Raw genomic sequence first — 20,331 nt, forward strand, 5'->3', positions numbered from 1 at the left:
ACATGTGCATAGGGACTAGAATAAGAGGTTTCCGACCAACATGTAAACGGCCTTCAGTTTGTCTTCTTCATAAAAACGTAGATCTAGCTTCAAAAGTGATTTAATCTAAGATTCAAGTTACAATACAAATAACAACAAAAAACCAGTCTAGTGTTAAGGGCTTTCGAGTTGTTTATCAGTCAAGTGTGGAGAGTGTTGGGTCACGTTAACACAATATCAGTCAAGTGAGGAGAGTGTTGGGTCACGTTAACACAGTAACAGTCAAGTGTGGAGAGTGTTGGGTCACGTTAACACAGTAACAGTCAAGTGTGGAGAGTGTTGGGTCATGTTAACAGTCAAGTGAGGAAAGTGTTGGGTCACGTTAACACAATAACAGTCAAGTGAGGAGAGTGTTGGGTCACGTTAACACAATAACAGTCAAGTGTGGAGAGTGTTGGGTCATGTTAACACAATAACAGTCAAGTGTAGAGAGTGTTGGGTCATGTCAACACAATAAGTGTGGAGAGTGTTGGGTCACGTTAACAGTCAAGTGTGGAGAGTGTTGGGTCATGTTAACACAGTAACAGTCAAGTGTGGAGAGTGTTGGGTCACGTTAACACAATAACAGTCAAGTGTGGAGAGTGTTGGGTCACGTTAACACAGTAACAGTCAAGTGTGGAGAGTGTTGGGTCACGTTAACACAATAACAGTCAAGTGTGGAGAGTGTTGGGTCATGTTAACACAATAACAGTCAAGTGTAGAGAGTGTTGGGTCATGTCAACACAATAAGTGTGGAGAGTGTTGGGTCACGTTAACACAATAACAGTCAAGTGTGGAGAGTGTTGGGTCACGTTAACACAATAACAGTCAAGTGTGGAGAGTGTTGGGTCATGTTAACACAGTAACAGTCAAGTGTGGAGAGTGTTGGGTCATGTTAACAGTCAAGTGTGGAGAGTGTTGGGTCATGTTAACACAGTAACAGTCAAGTGTGGAGAGTGTTGGGTCATGTTAACACAGTAACAGTCAAGTGTGGAGAGTGTTGGGTCATGTTAACAGTCAAGTGTGGAGAGTGTTGGGTCATGTTAACAGTCAAGTGTGGAGAGTGTTGGGTCACGTTAACACAATAACAGTCAAGTGTAGAGAGTGTTGGGTCATGTTAACACAATAACAGTCAAGTGTGGAGAGTGTTGGGTCACGTTAACACAATAACAGTCAAGTGTGGAGAGTGTTGGGTCATGTTAACACAGTAACAGTCAAGTGTGGAGAGTGTTGGGTCACGTCAACACAATAAGTGTGGAGAGTGTTGGGTCACGTTAACACAATAACAGTCAAGTGTGGAGAGTGTTGGGTCACGTTAACACAATAAGTGTGGAGAGTGTTGGGTCACGTTAACACAATAACAGTCAAGTGTGGAGAGTGTTGGGTCACGTTAACACAATAACAGTCAAGTGTGGAGAGTGTTGGGTCATGTTAACACAATAACAGTCAAGTGTGGAGAGTGCTGGGTCACGTTAACACAATAAGTGTGGAGAGTGTTGGGTCACGTTAACACAGTAACAGTCAAGTGTGGAGAGTGCTGGGTCACGTTAACACAGTAACAGTCAAGTGTGGAGAGTGCTGGGTCACGTTAACACAGTAACAGTCAAGTGTGGAGAGTGTTGGGTCACGTTAACACAATAAGTGTGGAGAGTGTTGGCTCACGTTAACACAGTAACAGTCAAGTGTGGAGAGTGTTGGGTCACGTTAACACAATAAGTGTGGAGAGTGTTGGCTCACGTTAACACAGTAACAGTCAAGTGTGGAGAGTGCTGGGTCACGTTAACACAGTAACAGTCAAGTGTGGAGAGTGTTGGGTCATGTTAACACAATAACAGTCAAGTGAGGAGAGTGTTGGGTCACGTTAACACAGTAACAGTCAAGTGTGTACTGCGTTGGATCACAGTGCTGCAGGTTTCTGAGCTAAGTGGTCCAGATCCCGGACGTTGTTTCCAACCTTCCAGGTCAACAGGTATGGATCTGCTGCTGCCTTCAGCCTCTCACAAGGTTCAGACAGGTTCTTCTTCACAACACTTATAAACTTTGTGAAAACTGTTCTTCTTCTTCATTCAGCAACTCCCACGTTCACTTGTATGTACACAAGTGGGCTTTTACAAGTATAACCGTTTTTACCCTGCCTTGAAAACCTTTCACACACCAAAGGCCAAACTGTGATAAAAACAACTATTGCATCAGCAACCCTGAAACTGGAGAGACACAGTACTTTGAGAGCCAGTTCATGCCCATTGCAAGAACTGCCTGCGATTTCAGTTGTAAAAATCCCGTCAATTTTTTTTTTTTCCCAAATAATCTTATGATCAGAAGGAAAATTTCACTTCTGTGCTTTATCACTGACAGAAATGATGCATAATGTTTAGTTTTTGGTAAAACTCAGTCCTTAATTTAAAACTGTTACAAAAATGGGTATTTTTAAAAGACTTTCAAGGATTTAAACATGCATGTACTTTTTTTTTTCTACAAATTCTTAACAAAAATTTAAAAACTTGTATAGACTGCTCTTAGTGTACAGAAGAACAATTTCACACATTACATATCCCAAAGTTTATATCAGGGTTCAGTGGCTATGGAAACACAGACCCAGTGTGTACCAACTACTGCAAACGGAGTATGGCTGCCTAAATTACAGGGGTAAATACAGTCACACGTATATCTGTAAAAGCTCATGAGCAGAAGCAAGGCAGCTGCAGCTTATAAACACAGGTTTTCAACAAAGGACAGGAAGTGAAGAAGACGGAAACTGAGACACACAAAGAATGAGAATAATTTTAAAAGAGCTAAGAGTCCAGGCTGTCAGAACACTGACGTAACAGATTGCTCAATTGCTCACTGCAGTTTGCTCTGACTGTCAGAACACAGACAACAGATCGCTCACTGCGGTAGTTTGTTTTGACTGTTAAAACACAGACACAACAGATTGCTCAACTGCTCACTGCAGTTTGCTCTGACTGTCAGAACACATACACAACAGATCACTCAATCGCTCACTGTGGTAGTTTGTTCTGACTGTTTAAACATAGACACAACAGATCGCTCAACTGCTCACTGCAGTTTGCTCTGACTGTCAGAACACATACACAACAGATAACTCAATCGCTCACTGCGGTGGTTTGCTTACCAGAGCCGGTGACAGCGCAGGCACAGAGGTCACGACCTCTGAGGGCGATGGGGATGCATGCTGCCTGGATGGGCGTCGGTTTCTCAAAGTGCATGGCCGACAGTCCCTGTCACCACACGGAGCAACGCATCACTTTCAGTTTCAGTTTTTCAAGGAGGGGTCACTGCGTTCACACAAGTCCATGATGTATGCAACACCATGTCTGCTGGGCAAATGCCGGACCAGCACCATAACCCATCATGCTCAGTCTGGCCCTAAGTGCTTGCGTATACATATTTGTGTACTTATCAGAGCTGATTTCTTCTGCAGAATTTGCCAGAGGACAACACTCTCGTTGCTGCACACGAGCCTTCAGTTCTGGGCCAGACCCTCCAGAACTCTGCATTGGCAGATGAGCGTCTTCACCATTCTGCCACCTTCACTCTGACAGACTGATATGGATACATATATAGTGCGACTGACTGATATGGGCACTTATACACTCTGACTGATATGGATAGTTATATAGTGTGACTGTGATATTGATACTTATATGGTACAACTGACTGATATGGATACTTACACAGTGCGAATTATTGATATGGATACTTATATAGTGCGATTAAGTAATACCACTTATATAGTGTGATTGATACAGATACTTATATAGTGTGATTGATTGATATGAGGATACCTTTATAGTGCAAATGATATGGATAGTTACATAATGCGATTGATTGATATGGATACTTAAATAGTGCGACTGATATGGATACTTATATAGCGCGATTGATTGAAATGGATACATATATGTACACAGTGTGACTGACTGATATGGATACGTATATGTACACAGTGTGACTGATTGATATGGATACATATATGTACACAGTGTGACTGATTGATATGGATACGTATATGTACACAGTGTGACTGATTGATATGGATACGTATATGTACACAGTGTGACTGATTGATATGGATACATATATGTACACAGTGTGACTGATTGATATGGATACGTATATGCACACAGTGTGACTGATTGATATGGATACTACATATCCTCAGTCAGAATCCAAGCTGGAAGTGCTTTACAAGCATGCAGTTATTTGCACAACAGTTTGCCTGTCTACGCAGAGCCAGCTGACAGCTGCCTTTGGGCACTTATGATTCATTTCCTGTCTTGTTCAGTCAGTCTTCAATCACACACACACACACACACACACACACACATGTATATCAGAGTGAAGTTTACTACAACATTTTGCCAGGGGCAACATTCTTGTTACCTTTATGTGCGTTTGTTAAGGCCATGCTACACAAAGGACTTCAGTTAATCGTCTCATCTAATGACTAGCATCCAAACCATTTCAGCCATACGTTACCTGAAAACACCTGTTCACACCATGACCTCCCCTGTGAACGTCACACATTCCTCCATTACAGATAAACATCCAGGACTCGTCCCCTCGAACAATGCAACCTTCACCCAGCCATGACCTGAACAACTTGACCTTAAGGGCACTTGCTTATAGGGTGTTAAACTCAGCTCTGCTAAATGTTCATATCCCTGATGACAAAATAATGAACTGTGCAGATATGCCCTTTAAACGTGGTATGCAACTTTTCTTCACACTAAATATACATTTAATTACATACTGGTGATACTCGACTACATGGTCCTAGTCTTCCAATTTAAGCCCATAACATACTCAACTGTGAGTAGGACTGAGCCATAAGCTGAACCCCCCCCCCCCCCCCCCCCCACACTTCCACTGGGGAATTGAGCCCACATCCTCACAGCTGTAAGACTGTGATGCTAACCACTTCACCTTGGCAGCTGGTTTTGACCACTAAAATTTTTTTTAACTCTAACAGATTCGTTTGTTAAAAGTTGAGCCAAAAATGGATTTAATTACTAAAACTGTATAAACTTTAGCAGATTCGTTTGTTAAAAGTTGAAGCAAATGAACAGGATTTTTGTTGTTGTTGTTTTTTTGGGGGGTTGTTTTTTGCTGCCCAATTTTCTGTGCCATTTCAGGGGCATTAACCCATTCATCCCACATCCCCCACACATAGCTACAGCCATGCTTGTTCTGTTGCAGCCTTAGCAGAGGCTGACAGTCCAAAAGGAACCATCAGCGTCAGGCTGAACCATCAGCGTCAGGCTGAACCATCAGCGTCAGGCTGAACCACCAGTGTCAGGATGAACCATCAGCGTCAAGCTGAACCATCAGTGTCAGGCTGAACCACCAGTGTCAGGATGAACCATCAGCGTCAGGCTGAACCACCAGTGTCAGGCTGAACCATCAGCGTCAGGCTGAACCATCAGCGTCAGGCTACCACAGACCCATATAGCTGAGAAGAATTTGTGCAGCTGCTGATTAACTTTGGTGGTGATCAATGTGCCAGATTACTGGCATACTTTGTGGTCTGTAATACAAACTGTGCCAGATCATCTGTACTATTTTAAACTGTTGTTGTAAAATATGTAAAATGCTCTAAAATACATCAATGCAGTTTCATGACATCTCTTTGAATGCTTAACCATGTGCATGTCTTTTAAGTGTATATCATGTTTGTGCTGCAATTTCTCTTAAGAGATAATGAAGTTGATTTAACTCACCTTCATGAGAGGCCTGGCAATGTCCAAATCGCTGAAGGTCAGTTTGTCATCGTAGGTGTCCACTGATTCTGCAAACTCTTGTTTCTCTGGCTCCTGCACAATGAGGGAGACACAGACAGTGACTCGTGTTCTTCATGATCTGTTCTGTACAGTCTGACATGATATATGGTGACTGGTGTTCTTCATGATCTGTTCTGTACAGTCTGACATGATATATGGTGACTGGTGTTCTTCATGATCTGTTCTGTACAGTCTGACATGATATATGTGACTGGTGTTCTTCATGATCTGTTCTGTACAGTCTGACATGATATATGGTGACTGGTGTTCTTCATGATCTGTTCTGTACAGTCTGACATGATATATGTGACTGGTGTTCTTCATGGTCTGTTCTGTACAGTCTGACATGATATATGGTGACTGGTGTTCTTCATGATCTGTTCTGTACAGTCTGACATGATATATGGTGACTGGTGTTCTTCATGATCTGTTCTGTACAGTCTGACATGATATATGTGACTGGTGACTGGTGTTCTTCATGGTCTGTTCTGTACAGTCTGACATGATATATGGTGACTGGTGTTCTTCATGGTCTGTTCTGTACAGTCTGACACTACACCTGCTGCTGATATCCATGTCTGCTGTGTTAATGAAGCAAAATGGGAAAAACATAAACAACAACTGAATAAATGAAGACCATCACACCTGTACTCCTGACTGTGATAGTGTGAACAGTGAATGCTCTGACTGTGATTGTATGAACACTGTGATTGTATGAATGGTGAATGCTCTGACTGTGATTGTATGAACAGTGAATGCTCTGACTGTGATTGTATGAACGGTGAATGCTCTGACTGTGATAGTGTGAACAGTGAATGCTCTGACTGTGATTGTATGAACACTGTGATTGTATGAATGGTGAATGCTCTGACTGTGATTGTATGAACGGTGAATGCTCTGACTGTGATTGTATGAACACTGTGATTGTATGAACAGTGAATGCTCTGACTGTGATTGTATGAACACTGTGACTGTATGAACAGTGAATGCTCTGACTGTGATTGTATGAACACTGTGACTGTATAAATGGTGAATGCTCTGACTGTGATTGTATGAACACTGTGATTGTATGAACAGTGAATGCTCTGACTGTGATTGCATGAACACTGTGATTGTATGAACGGTGAATACTCTGTTATTGTATGAACAGTGAATGCTCTGACTGTGATAGTGTGAACAGTGATTGTTCTGACTGTGACAGTGTGAAATGACACTTCACATCACTGACACTTGCACCTACATACTTCACATCACTTACACCTACATACTAAGGACAGTCTGTTTTATGAATGTTAATCGACATTTCAAATGGAACACCATTTTTTAGCACAGCAAGAGATCTAAAACAGCAACCAACAATGGGAAAGTTAAATCTGAAAGTTGTTCACACAATACAGCTGCAGTCACACACACATGCATGCACACATACGCATGTGCACGCGCACGCACACACACACACACACTCACAAACATTTTACTTTATATATATGAATAACAACATGAAGTACACTTTCCCAAATGGAGCAAAAAAGGCATTCTTCTCATGCAGGATCTTTGGCAGCATGGAAATGTAATGACATACGAAGAAGTAGAACACAAACTGGGCACTGACCCGGGCCTTCTTTTCCAATACAATGCCATCATAAACGCAATACCACAACAATGGAAACAGCATCTATCCAACGATGCCCACAAAGAGGATACCCCCAAAGACATTGCAACAACAGAGGGATACCTCACTACGTTATCTAACAAACAAATCCGAAAACACTTTGCCCCCAAACAAAACCATGAAATATGTGCAACACAATTTTGGAAGCGCAAACTAGACATCAATATCAAAGACTATTTCAACCTAACTTATGAATGCACAATTGAATCCCATCTGAGAATACTCCATTTTTCAAATTTATCCATAACATTTACCCAACGAATATTCTGCTTGCAAAAATGGGGGTGTCAAACACAAACACGTGCAACTGGTGTTAAGAAACTGATTACACTGAACACGCCTTTTATTCTTGCCCCAAACTATCCGACTTTTGGAAACATGTGAAACAGTTCATTCTCTCCCGTTACAATACACTGATCCCTATGAATGAAAAAGTAGCGTTGTTTGTTACAACAAAAATGGATATCCCAGATCATGAAAAGAGAAAAAAAATCAATATGATTCTATTGATAGCAAAACTGTCCATTTCAAAATTCAAATATGGTAAGTGTAAGAATCTGTATCTTATCTTTGAAACCGAGCTCAAATTACGTAAGATGTGATCTGTGTCTACCAAGATACCCGAGCACTTATACGGATCCACAAAAAACTCAAGTAGTCAATTTAAATGTGTACATTTAAAGAACTTCCATAAAACTAATGCCTCCAGAGAGAGAGAGAGAGAGAGAAAGAGAGAGAGAGAGAATGAGATCGTGTCTACCTCGCCTCTTTCAGACATTGTGCATGAAACTACCATGTATGTGATTTTATATGTTGCATGGCCTTGAAAATGTTTGAGCATGACAATGGTAAGAAATCAGATTATAGGGGGAAAAAAGAGAAAAAACAAACAAAAAAACCATGAAGTAGTACAGTTATTCACAGTTATTCACCTTCTTTTTTTCTTTTTTCTTGTTCACTGATACTTACACATACAACTTACCTCTTCTGTTTGTTTGCCTTTCTTGCCTTTCTTTTTCTTGGTTTTCTTTTCTTTGATTTTCACAACATCTGAAGGAGAACAAAGTACAAGTAGGAAAGAAATGCACAGTAGTAAAAATATTTTACACAAACAAAGCACTTGCGCAAATAGTTAAATGGACACAATCACAAACACACCTGCATAAATGTGTATCTAAACACACACAAACATACACATGGGCATAAAGTGTGTACAAGTGCACAATCACAAAACAATGTAAAAAAAAAAAAAAAAAATCATCATATGGAGTGTTACTTACAGCATTAAATGTAAAGAATGGTATGACAACACAAAAACAGGATCTAAAAAGGTAAGAATCAGGACTTTGGAGTCATCAGATACACAGGGGGGAGGGGGGGGGGTGCAGATCATAATGAACATGAAGAAGAACAGTTTCCATGGAATGGTGGGAACAACGTGCAGACTTAAAAATGGGAAGGAGGCTGTGTTTCATCACACTATCTGTCAAAGTACCAGCTGTTGTTATCGTGATCTTCCTGGACAGAAGGTTTTCTTTTTCAAGAAGAGGTTTCACTATGGCTTTTCTGATGATTAATGGATGAGTGAAAACTATTTATTCTAACACACACACACACACTAAGGTTGGCAACTCATCAGTGTGTTCCACGGTGTACACTAACCTGCTGCCATTGTGTCTTCTTCAGAACTGCCACTGTCTTCTATGTCTTTCTCTATCCCAACGTCCACATTCTGAAAAACAAATTAAAGGAAATCAATAAAAATCATTAATAATTTAACACAGATCAAAAAGAAAAGAAAGAGGGAAAACAAACCCAGTGGCAAATAGAAACAGAGAGACAGACAGAGACACGGACTGACAGAAAGAGAGCAACAGAGAGAGAGAACCTGAGAGCATTAACAAGAATCATACAGTGGCAATTAAAAAGGGAAAGTCAGCAGCATACAGGGATCCATCTATGTTAGGTGACCATCAGGCCACCCACCAAAAGAGACTCTGCACTGCTAAAGAGTTACTTTGATTATGTTCAGTGGACCCAGTTCTAGTTCAAAATACGACTTATTGTTTTTGGTGCATTGTTTTGTAAAGCGAAATGTGAAAGAACAGCCTCTTTATTTTGATGTATTACCACTTTATGTTTTGTAATATATGTGTAATTTAATGTATAATGCCCTTTTTGTATTCATGTATTCTGTTGATTACAGTGAAAATTGCAACAACAACAAAGACTTATTAAGCCCCCTGCTGATGCTCACTTCATTGTGGAGCTTCACTCTGAGAGACAGACAGACAGGTACAGACAGACACAGACAGAGAGACAGACACAGAGAGACAGACACAGAGACAGACACAGACAGAATGCCTCCCCTTGAGTGGAGACCACTACCACATTACTCCAATGACAGTTCCCACTAATCTGCCAACACCAAAGACTCTGGCACAAACTTGTGACAGATGAGGACATTCAGAGAAAACAAAAACAGACCACCATCACCGTGATAGCTGACACGCAGACATGGCAGAGAAAACCAAAACAGACCACCATCAGTGTGATATCCTGACATGGCACAGAAAACTAAAACAGAAAACCATCACCATGATACCCAGACATGACAGAGAAAACCAAAACAGACCACCATCACAGTGATACCCAGACATGGCAGAGAAAACCAAAACAGACCACCATCACAGTGATACCCAGACATGGCAGAGAAAACCAAAACAGACCACCATCACAGTGATACCCAGACATGGCAGAGAAAACCAAAACAGACCACCATCAGTGTGATACCCAGACATGAAAGGAAAACCAAAACAGACCACCATCACAGTGATACCCAGACATGACAGGAAAACCAAAACAGACCACCATCAGTGTGATACCCAGACATGACAGGAAAACCAAAACAGACCACCATCAGTGTGATACCCAGACATGGCAGAGAAAACCAAAACAGACCACCATCACTATGATAGCTGACATCCAGACATGACAGAGGAAAACCAAAACAGACCACCATCAGTGTGATACCCAGACATGACAGAGGAAAACCAAAACAGACCACCATCACTATGATAGCTGACACCTAGACATGGCAGAGAAAACCAAAACAGACCACCATCACTATGATACCCAGACATAACAGAGAAAACCAAAACAGACCACCATCACTATGATACCCAGACATGGCAGAGAAAACGAAAACAGACCACCATCACAGTGATACCCAGACATGGCAGAGAAAACCAAAACAGACCACCATCACTATGATACCCAGACATGGCAGAGAAAACCAAAACAGACCACCATCACTATGATACCCAGACATGGCAGAGAAAACTAAAACAGACCACCATCACAGTGATACCCAGACATGGCAGAGAAAACCAAAACAGACCACCATCACTATGATACCCAGACATGGCAGAGAAAACCAAAACAGACCACCATCACTATGATACCCAGACATGGCAGAGAAAACCAAAACAGACCACCATCACAGTGATACCCAGACATGGCAGAGAAAACCAAAACAGACCACCATCACAGTGATACCCAGACATGGCAGAGAAAACCAAAACAGACCACCATCACAGTGATACCCAGACATGGCAGAGAAAACCAAAACAGACCACCATCACAGTGATACCCAGACATGGCAGAGAAAACCAAAACAGACCACCATCACTGTGATACCCAGACATGGCAGAGAAAACCAAAACAGACCACCATCACAGTGATACCCAGACATGGCAGAGAAAACCAAAACAGACCACCATCACAGTGATACCCAGACATGGCAGGCCACAGAATGTCTGTTGTTTTGTGGTGTTGAGGATGAGGATTCTGCTGCTGCAGTCAACAGCTACTCAGGTACCAGATGCTGCAGAACTGAATCCTACTAGTAGTACTACACTTCCTTTCATTTGAGAAGGAATGTAGCAGAATGGTTGAAATGCTCAGCTGCTAATACAGAGAGTCCATGAGGGTGTGGGTTCGAATCCCGCTCTCGCCCTTTCTCCTACGTTTGACTGCAAAATCAAACTGAGTGTCTTGTTTTTTGGATGAGATGATAAACCGAGGTCATGTGTTCAGCGTGCACTTGGCGCACTGAAAAAGAACCCATGGCAACGAGAGTTTTGTCCTCTGGCAAAATTATGTAAAAAAAAGAAGAAAAAAAAAGAAGTCCACTCTGATAGGTACACAAATATACGAGCATGCCTTCAAGTCCTGACAAACATGTTGAATTATGCTGCTGTCAGGCATCTGCCCAACAGATGTGGTGTAGTGTATATGGATTTGTCCGAAAGCAGTGACTGAAATTGAGAAACTGAAATTGAAATTCCTTTCACAACGTGTTCATGTAAAATATCAGGCCTGAGAAACACTCATACAGACCCCTGTTGAATGGGTCAGGAACTTTTAGCCACTAATCCCATCAATACATCTGTAGGCGATAACAACATCCACGTCTGTGGTTCCAGTCATCCCATTCAAGCCTTGGCACATTCAAAAACGAGTACGAGCCAGTCATAACTGACTTTTTAAAAAATTCACAAGATCACATCACTGTCCCATAATATACCCTAACATACCCCTCGTTTTTTCTGCCTCCTCATCTGTTGTATTTTTTCATCCAAAGTGCTGGGGGCTTTTTTGATGAGAAACGGGACAGACATTGGTGTGTCGTCTTCATACTGGAACAAAACATGTGTTATCAATTAATACAATCACATTCTAAAAGTTAACAAACAAAGAAATCTAACATTACTAACACAAACGCTATAGAATTCACATAGTTTTTCAACTTTTCTTCTCTTTCACTGTCAGAAAATTCAAATTTGTTATAGACTGTCATTGTGCATTACCATCATCATTGGGGAATAAAAAGTACTTTTCTTGAATTCAGAATCTGAAAAAAACTGATGCCACACACAGTAACTACTTTGAATTCATTTTCTTCATAGTGAAACTGTCCACAGCAACAACAGGGGAAATAACATTTTTCACAATACATCTGTCCCAAGTCTGTGAGACAGAAAACTAAAAATGCATACCATTAAATGGCATTATACTTATTACAAATAGCGCTTTGATTTGTCTCTGCGCAAGATTCAGCGCTATATAAATACTATTATTATTATTAATATTATTATTATTATTACATCATATTCAAAATACTTCAATTGTTGGTTTTGGTACTTTAAAAACAATATTACTGCTGTATAATATATATACAGAAAAGTAAAAAATTCACACCATTATACTTATTATGAATACTATACATTATTTTTCACATGTACTTACTTGCTGGTTTTGGTACTTCAAAAACAATATTACTACTGTACAGAAATTTTCAACTTATACACAACTCATTTACACCATAGTATTATTATTAGTATCAAACCAGTGAGGTTTATCAAGCTTTGCTCAAACTAAGTAAGCTAGCTGCTAGTCTTGACTGACCACAATAGTCTGCATTTTAATTGATAAATATAAACAATACTGAGACGAGAGAAAATAAAATCAGAAAAAGAAGAAAAGAGAAAAAGAAGTAAATCCCACCTGCTCTGAGAAAGTAAAGGAGCTGTTAAACAGAGATGTTGATTTCTGTTTCTTTTTCTTCTGTTGTTTTTCACCTTCGCCCTGAGGAGAAAAAAAAAACCCCATTTCACAAGAATGACTGGAGCATTTTGTTACTTACTACACAGATATAATGCAGAAAACAATTCAAAGAAAAAGGTACTATTTTTCATCACACGATAAATATAACACACACACAAAAGTGTGTGTGTGTGTGTGTGTGTGTGTGTGTGTCTGTCTGTCTGTCACTGTGTGTATGATTGCATAACTAGTTTAGTAATTAGTGTCTACATGTACTTGTAAGTATGTGGCATGTACACATGTGACTGTTCTGTTGACCTAACACACTGTGTGAAACCTAACACACTGTGTGAAACTGAAACAAGCAAAACCAAAGCAGTAAAAGTGAAGGAAGTTAAAAATGACATGCTAGAACAGCCAGATGAACAGACTTTTTTTCTTTTTTTTTAAATTTATGCACCATCAACATGTTTTCATGCAGACTGTTACAATTCACATGCTCAAATCCTGGCAACTCGTACTGGTGAAACTAAAAATTGAAGATTTAAAAATATATTTTTGCTCAACTAAGCACTATGTGCCAGTACTCTTCATGAACATCCTTGATTAGAATCTAGATCATGTGTATTATGATTATACTGGTGGCATTATCAGTGATCAATGGGTTAAGGAAAAAATGTGAAAATTATAGCCAGCATGCAAAAGCCATAACCCATTGACCAGTGACTGAGTAAGCTGATGACGGTGATATTGGTTGTGTAAAAGTACTAAAACAAATTGAAAGAAAGTTAAAAGGAAGAGCTCAATTGATTCTAAAGGACAACACTCTTACTCTCTGTGTGTGTATGCGTGTGTGTGTGTGTATGTGTGTGTGTGTGTGTGTGCGTGTGTAAAAATGATGTGTGAAGAGCCCTGCAGCTACATTTTGATATGATATATGATATGATATCGCTGCAGACCTATATTTAGGCTTCTCAGCCTTTAGTCTGGTCTTAGTACTCAAAGTCTTTTTATCATAAACGTCCAGTACACTTTTTCTTGTTTCTTTTTCCTTTTACCGCAATTTGTATATGCGGTCTGCCCAGTGATTGTCCAGCCTAGCTTTGAAAGCGTTGAGAGAATTGACCACAGAATATGGTAGGGCGTTCCGCGGGTTCACCACCCGGAAGGAGAAGTAATGCTGGCGCATTTGTCCATTGCATGGCCTCTTCTTGAGCCTCAGGTTATGCCCACGGGTCTGTCTGTCACTGTTTTCTAGGACCAGGGGGCTTTCCACTTGATACAGTCCATGGGTAAACTTGTAGGCCTCAATCATGTCTCCTCTGTCCCTACGGTACTGCATGCTGGGTATTTTCATTCTGGCTAGGCGCTCCTCATATGTACTATTTGCCAGCCCTGGGACCATTTTTGTTGCTCTCCTGAGAACACCCTCGATGAGGTCTTTGTCTTTCTGGTAACGGGGTGACCACGCAACACTGGCAAATTCCAGGTGAGGACGTATCAGTGCAACGAAGAGCTGTCTCATTGTGTCCATGTCTTGGTACTGGTATGACCTTCTGATCAGCCCTAAGATCCTGTTGGCCTTGTTGACTTGTGTCTCAATGTGCTGTCTGAACTTGAGTTCCTGGTCCATCAGTACTCCCAGATCCTTCTCGCCTTTTGATGATTCCAACACCACTCTCTCATCGCTGTTGCGTAGTCTCATGTTGTACTCAGCTTTGGGGTTATTGTGCCCTAGATGTAGGACCTTGCACTTTGATGCGTTGAAGCGCAGTTGCCAGAGATCGGCCCAGCTGACAAGGTTGTCAAGGTCCTGTTGGATCCTATCTCTCTTACTTTTCATTTCCACCGAGTCATACACTTTCGTGTTGTCTGCGTACATTTCACAGAAGCAGCTGACCATTTCCGGCATGTCATTTATGAAGAGGACGAACAGCACTGGGCCCAGAACACTACCTTGAGGGACTCCGCTCATTACAGGTTCCCAGCTTGAGACACTGCCATTGACACATACTCTTTGTCTCCTGCCCACCAAGAAGTCTGTGATCCACACCACAACCTGAGAGATGACTCCAAATGATTTGAGCTTGATGATGAGATGTTAGTGGGGTACAGAATCAAATGGCTTGGCAAGGTCTAGATAGATTGTGTCTATTGATTTCCCTTCATCTAGTGACTCGGTCCATGCATCTAGCACCCTCAGGAGGTTTGTGACACAAGATCTTTCGCTGATGAACCCGTGTTGGCAAGGTACCAGAAAGTTGTTGTCTTCCATGTGAGCTATCACTTTGTCCCTGATGATGGATTCCATGATTTTGCAGACTGTGCATGTTAGGCTCACTGGTCTGTAGTTACTGGGTTGGTTCCTGTCTCCTTTTTTGAACAGAGGGGTGACATTAGCTTCTTTCCACTCTCTTGGCAGTTTCCCTTCTTCTGATTTCATGAAAATCATTGATAGAGGCTCTGCCAGCTCCTCTGCAAGTTCCTTCAGTACACGTGTGTGAATGCCGTCCAGGCCAGGGGATTTTCCAGTATCCAACTGTTTGAGTTTCTTCAGCACCTCTTCTTTGGTAAAATAAATCTTGTCTAACTTTTTTTGGCACTCTCTATCCTCACAAGTAGGCATCTCTTCCAGTCTCTCCTTCGTGAAAACACTACAGAACAATCTGTTCAGGGTTTCTGATTTATCCTCATTACTGGTAACTGTCCTTCCACTCTCATCAACGAGATCTGAGACTCCTTGCTTTGTCTTCAATTTACTGTTGGCATAAGCGTAGAATGCTTTTGGATTTTTCTTCACGTCCCTGGCAAAAGATTTTTCAAAGTTTCTGACAGCACTTCGGCATGCTCCTTTGGCCTGATTTCTTGCCTTCACATAGGCTAGGTAATCTTTACCTTCCTTAGTTTCCATATATCTCCTGAAGCATTCCCTCTTTTTCTGGAGTTTTCCAAGTGCCTTCTCGTCCCACCACAGAGGCTTTCTCTTTTTCATGTTTTCACAGTTCCTTCCCCTAGTACTGATTTTGGGGATGCATTTGTCCATGGTCTCCATTAGTGTCATTTTGAAGCAGTCCCATGCCTTTTGAACATCAAGATCCTTCACCTTTTCAGACAAGTTCTCATCACTCATGAGTTCCCTAAGCTTTTTGTAGTCTCCCTTAGAGTAGTTGTACCTTGTCTGTTGTGCCTTTGAGCCTTCTTTTGTGTAAGCCTGAAATTCAAAGTGCAGGGTATGATGATGGCTTTTTCCAAGCGGAGGGCTATGTACAATGTTTCTGACCATACCTTCCTCATTGCTAAAAATCAGATCAATCAGGGAAGGGGCATGGTTAGGATGAGTGTGCGTAGGAAGCCTTACATGTTGTGTCAGAAAGGTCTCTCTTACAAATGTCTCAAGAAACACAGTAGCTTTATGGTTTGGACTAGATGGGGAAGTTTCATTGTTCCAGTCAATCTCTTTGAGATTCACCTGTTAAGAGTACATGCGACCTGTCACAGATCATATCTTTCACAAGACTATACAACGCCGTATTTTCTTCCGGTGTATTGCTGTCGGATCTGTACACACAACCTACTAGCAGTCTGTCTCCTCTGTCCAGCTTGATCTCTGCCCACACTGTGTCTTTCGATCCTGGTTTATCAGAGACTTTCACTTCTTGAGCTGAAAGGTGTTTCTTTACATAGATCAAAACTCCCCCCCCCCCCCCCCCCCCCCCATTTTTTAAAAAAATAAATGAAATAGAAATGTTTGAAAAGTCAGAATAAAACTTGACATTCTTCAATTCCGTTAGCTTCTTCTTCTACAGAAGGGTAACATCTCCACAGTGCACAATATCACTGTGTTGTAGTTTCACACCATATATATTAGTCTTACTTGACACTGATCCCCCACCCCCATCCCCGCCCCAACCCCTCCTCCCCCCACCCCATTTCATTTGATTTTAATAACTAGTTGCACCCAAGTCGTCTCGAGTCATTTCAGTGGGCACAACGTTTAGCAATGAAAAGCGGAAAACACACTATCACACACACACACACACACGCACGCACACACACACACGCGCGCACGCACACACACACACACACACACACACACACACACACACACACACACACACACAATTACACCAGCTGGACACTTTTCTCAAAAATTCTTATCTGTAAATCCGGCTGTCAGTGACATCCAGTGATCCACGTGTTCGGTGTTGACGAACAGCCATCGCTTCTCAACAAGATTTCTCGGCATACGGATCATAAACAGGTATCTAATCAACGAGAAATAGATCCATGCATTAAGAATATATAAACAGACCTCTGAATCGGACTCTACATCCAAAATTGGGACGTCTTCATCCTCTTCAATAGTACCGATCAAACCTAAGTCACTGTGGGCAGCCATTTTCAACGGAGTTCAAAGTTAACTTCCGGAGGCATGTGGTATCCAACTTTCCGGTGTTGCCGAGTAAAAAACTTTTTACTTCCGTCTCTTGTTTAAGTGTCTTTGGGAGATAAATTGTTTTCAGCTTTACCTGTATTTTCGTTCATCAAATTAAGCTTACGCCAAGTGAAGGTCTGGGGAGCGAAAAATAAGTGTGATCCACAGACTATTTATGTTTTTGCGCTGCTCAAGAGGCGCCGACGCTGGACAGAAAAAGCAGACGACAGAAAAATAGGATATTATATATACCCAAATATACAAATATTTATCAAAACGTACCGAAAATCCTGAAAACCCGCCGACTGGCATTTCTTCTTCCAGTTTTCATTTTGAGAATCAGCATGCCGCCTAAAGGAATAGATACAAATGCTTTTTTTACATCCTGCCCGAGGGGCAAAATTTAAAACGATAGGGAAAATTTCAAACACAAAAAGCAAATTATTCACGATTGCAAAAAACAACAAATTAATGCAAGCATGTACATCACTTAATTGTATACAATGACAGGTTATATACGCACAGTAGAAGACACGTATAAATGAATCAGAGATAGGGGAGAGACAGCAAGAATAAAGAAAGGGGAGGGGGCAACAAGAAGAGAAGAAAGACTGGGTGGATAAACATTGATAGAGACTGACATACACAGAGGGACACATAAAGATCAAGCTTCTGAACGTGAATTCAGAACGTGATTAAAGATTATTTTGCATGTCCGATGACCACTGTGTGTACAATAACCATTGACAGAGAGAGAGATTCGGAACATGAATTCAGCATGCAATTTACGTTTTTGTGTGTGCTGTTACCATTAAGGGAGGGGGAGGGGTGGTCTGAGCATGAATTCAGCACATGATTTATGTTAATATTGTGTGTGCAATAACCACTGAGAGAAAGAGAGAGGTTCCAAACATGAATTCAGCACCTAATTTGGTGTGCAGTGTGCAATGCCTATTGGAAGGGGGGGTGGGGAAGAAAGAGGGGGTGCTTCTGGGTTGTTCAACGCTTGAGGCAGTCAAGGCACTTCCATGGTCCAGTTTACTGGCGTCACCCTATTATAGTCCAACACATTTGAGGTCTCCACTGCTACCAGTTCATCTTGGGTCATCCCCCTTTTCTCTGACATGCAGGTGTCCAGTTCACGGTTCTTGGCATGGAATTCTTGTTGCAGGGAGCCTCAGTACATTTCCCAGCCAGTGGAGATGTCATTTGCAGATGATCGTTGACACATGAGGCTGACTGACTCACTCTTTGACCTCATCATTAGAAATAAATAAAATCATACCATTTGATGACTAGGATCTTAGGTCAGTGTTTGGTGTCAAATCCAATTTTTTTCCCATGTATAGTCTTAAACTGCAAAGATTTGCTGTGTAGAGGAGCGAGTATAGAACATTTGAATCACAGAATCTGAGTTTCAGAGAAATTTTATTGCTACTCAGTATTTTGTTCACAAACGAGAAATTGTCAGTGTTTTGTGTGGTTCTCTTAGAGGGAGGCCTGCCAAGGCCTGATGTGGTCCACCGAATCAGCTGTTACAACCATACAGAAGTAATGCATTCCATTCCAATACTGTACTCAGAAATGGTCATCTTCCTGTAATGTATTCTGCTGGGTGGAATTTCATAATAGTGGGTGTTCAATCAGTTCAAAACATTGATTTGTCTTTTCAGGGAAGTTTTGCTGATAGGAAACACAAAGGAGCATTGGTTTAAAGTTGTGCGTGTCAAGCTGCCAGAGTACAGTTAATCATGTGCTCTTGGCCTTAGACACGTCCATCTAGGAAGCAAGAGAATCTGAGCGCGCTGGCTCAGCCGCCGATATTTTCTCCCCTTCCACTAGACCTTGAGTGGTGGTCTGGATGCTAGTCATTTGGATGAGACAAAAAACTGAGGTCCCGTGTGCAGCATGTGCTTAGCGCACGTAAAAGAACCACGGCAACAAAAGGGTTGTTCCTGGCAAAATTCTGTAGACAAATCCACTGCAATAGGAAAAACAAACTGCACGCAGGAAAAAATACAAAAGAATGTGTGACGCTGTAGTGTAGCGACGCGCTCTCCCTGGGGAGAGCAGCCCAAATTTCACACTGAGAAATCTGTTGTGATAAAAAGAAATACAAATACAAACAGATCAGTTCATATCAAACTCACTCAGACTATGGTGTGGAGTCTGGGTGTGTTACTGTTTATGATTTGATAAGTTGAAGACCAAAGACATCATTCAGTCTTTAACAAGCCTAAGTTGTCTCGCACATTTCCTCTGGTGATATTGCTGTATGTGCATGTCAAATGAAGCCAGAAAGGTACATGTCATGAAGCTTAACAATCTGTAAACATGCTCTGTTTAGGAAGATTCTGGGTCTGCACTTTCTCTTTATCTTTGTCAGTGCATGCAGTCTGATGGGAACATCCATGAAGCACTGACATGTTGTGTCCCTTTGCATATCAAAGTCAAGCATCATACCCACACCACTCATCCCCTATACACAGCCGCAGCTGTGTCCATTTTCTCAATCCCCTGAGCTGGTAATCCCCAGGGAGCTGTACATGTTGCCATACACCAGAGCAAACATTATTGCACTATTACAGCATTTGTTTGGTATAAAAAAAAGTACTTCTTGCCTTAATTTAATCACACTTCAAGTCAAACCATGGCAACATTATGTATTTGTTTTATAAGTGCCATATCTTTGGCTGAATGGCTTCATCCAGTCCTGAATAAATGTCAACCTGTTGCTTTTTATTTTATTTTATAGTGTTTGCTTTACTTGTTCCTGGTGTGCATGTCAAACAAAGTTT

General features: G+C 41.3%; 1 protein-coding gene across 1 annotated transcript in view; it reads right to left on the reverse strand.

Annotated features, from left to right (window-relative positions):
- LOC143300246 (putative ATP-dependent RNA helicase DDX27) overlaps positions 1 to 17,530 on the reverse strand; it is a 40,490-nt gene extending 22,960 nt beyond the window's left edge. The window contains exons 1-7 of the mRNA XM_076613835.1: positions 17,411 to 17,530; positions 13,060 to 13,140; positions 12,090 to 12,191; positions 9,154 to 9,223; positions 8,474 to 8,541; positions 5,760 to 5,852; positions 3,152 to 3,257 (exon numbers count right to left, since the gene is read on the reverse strand). Coding sequence (XP_076469950.1) covers positions 3,152 to 3,257; positions 5,760 to 5,852; positions 8,474 to 8,541; positions 9,154 to 9,223; positions 12,090 to 12,191; positions 13,060 to 13,140; positions 17,411 to 17,497 — 607 coding nt within the window. The 5' untranslated portion in view covers positions 17,498 to 17,530. The remainder of the gene's footprint in view (positions 1 to 3,151; positions 3,258 to 5,759; positions 5,853 to 8,473; positions 8,542 to 9,153; positions 9,224 to 12,089; positions 12,192 to 13,059; positions 13,141 to 17,410) is intronic.
- Between the last annotated feature and the right edge of the window lie 2,801 nt (positions 17,531 to 20,331).

The sequence above is a fragment of the Babylonia areolata genome, chromosome 26, assembly GCF_041734735.1.
Source record: "Babylonia areolata isolate BAREFJ2019XMU chromosome 26, ASM4173473v1, whole genome shotgun sequence".
Taxonomy (NCBI): domain Eukaryota; kingdom Metazoa; phylum Mollusca; class Gastropoda; order Neogastropoda; family Buccinidae; genus Babylonia; species Babylonia areolata.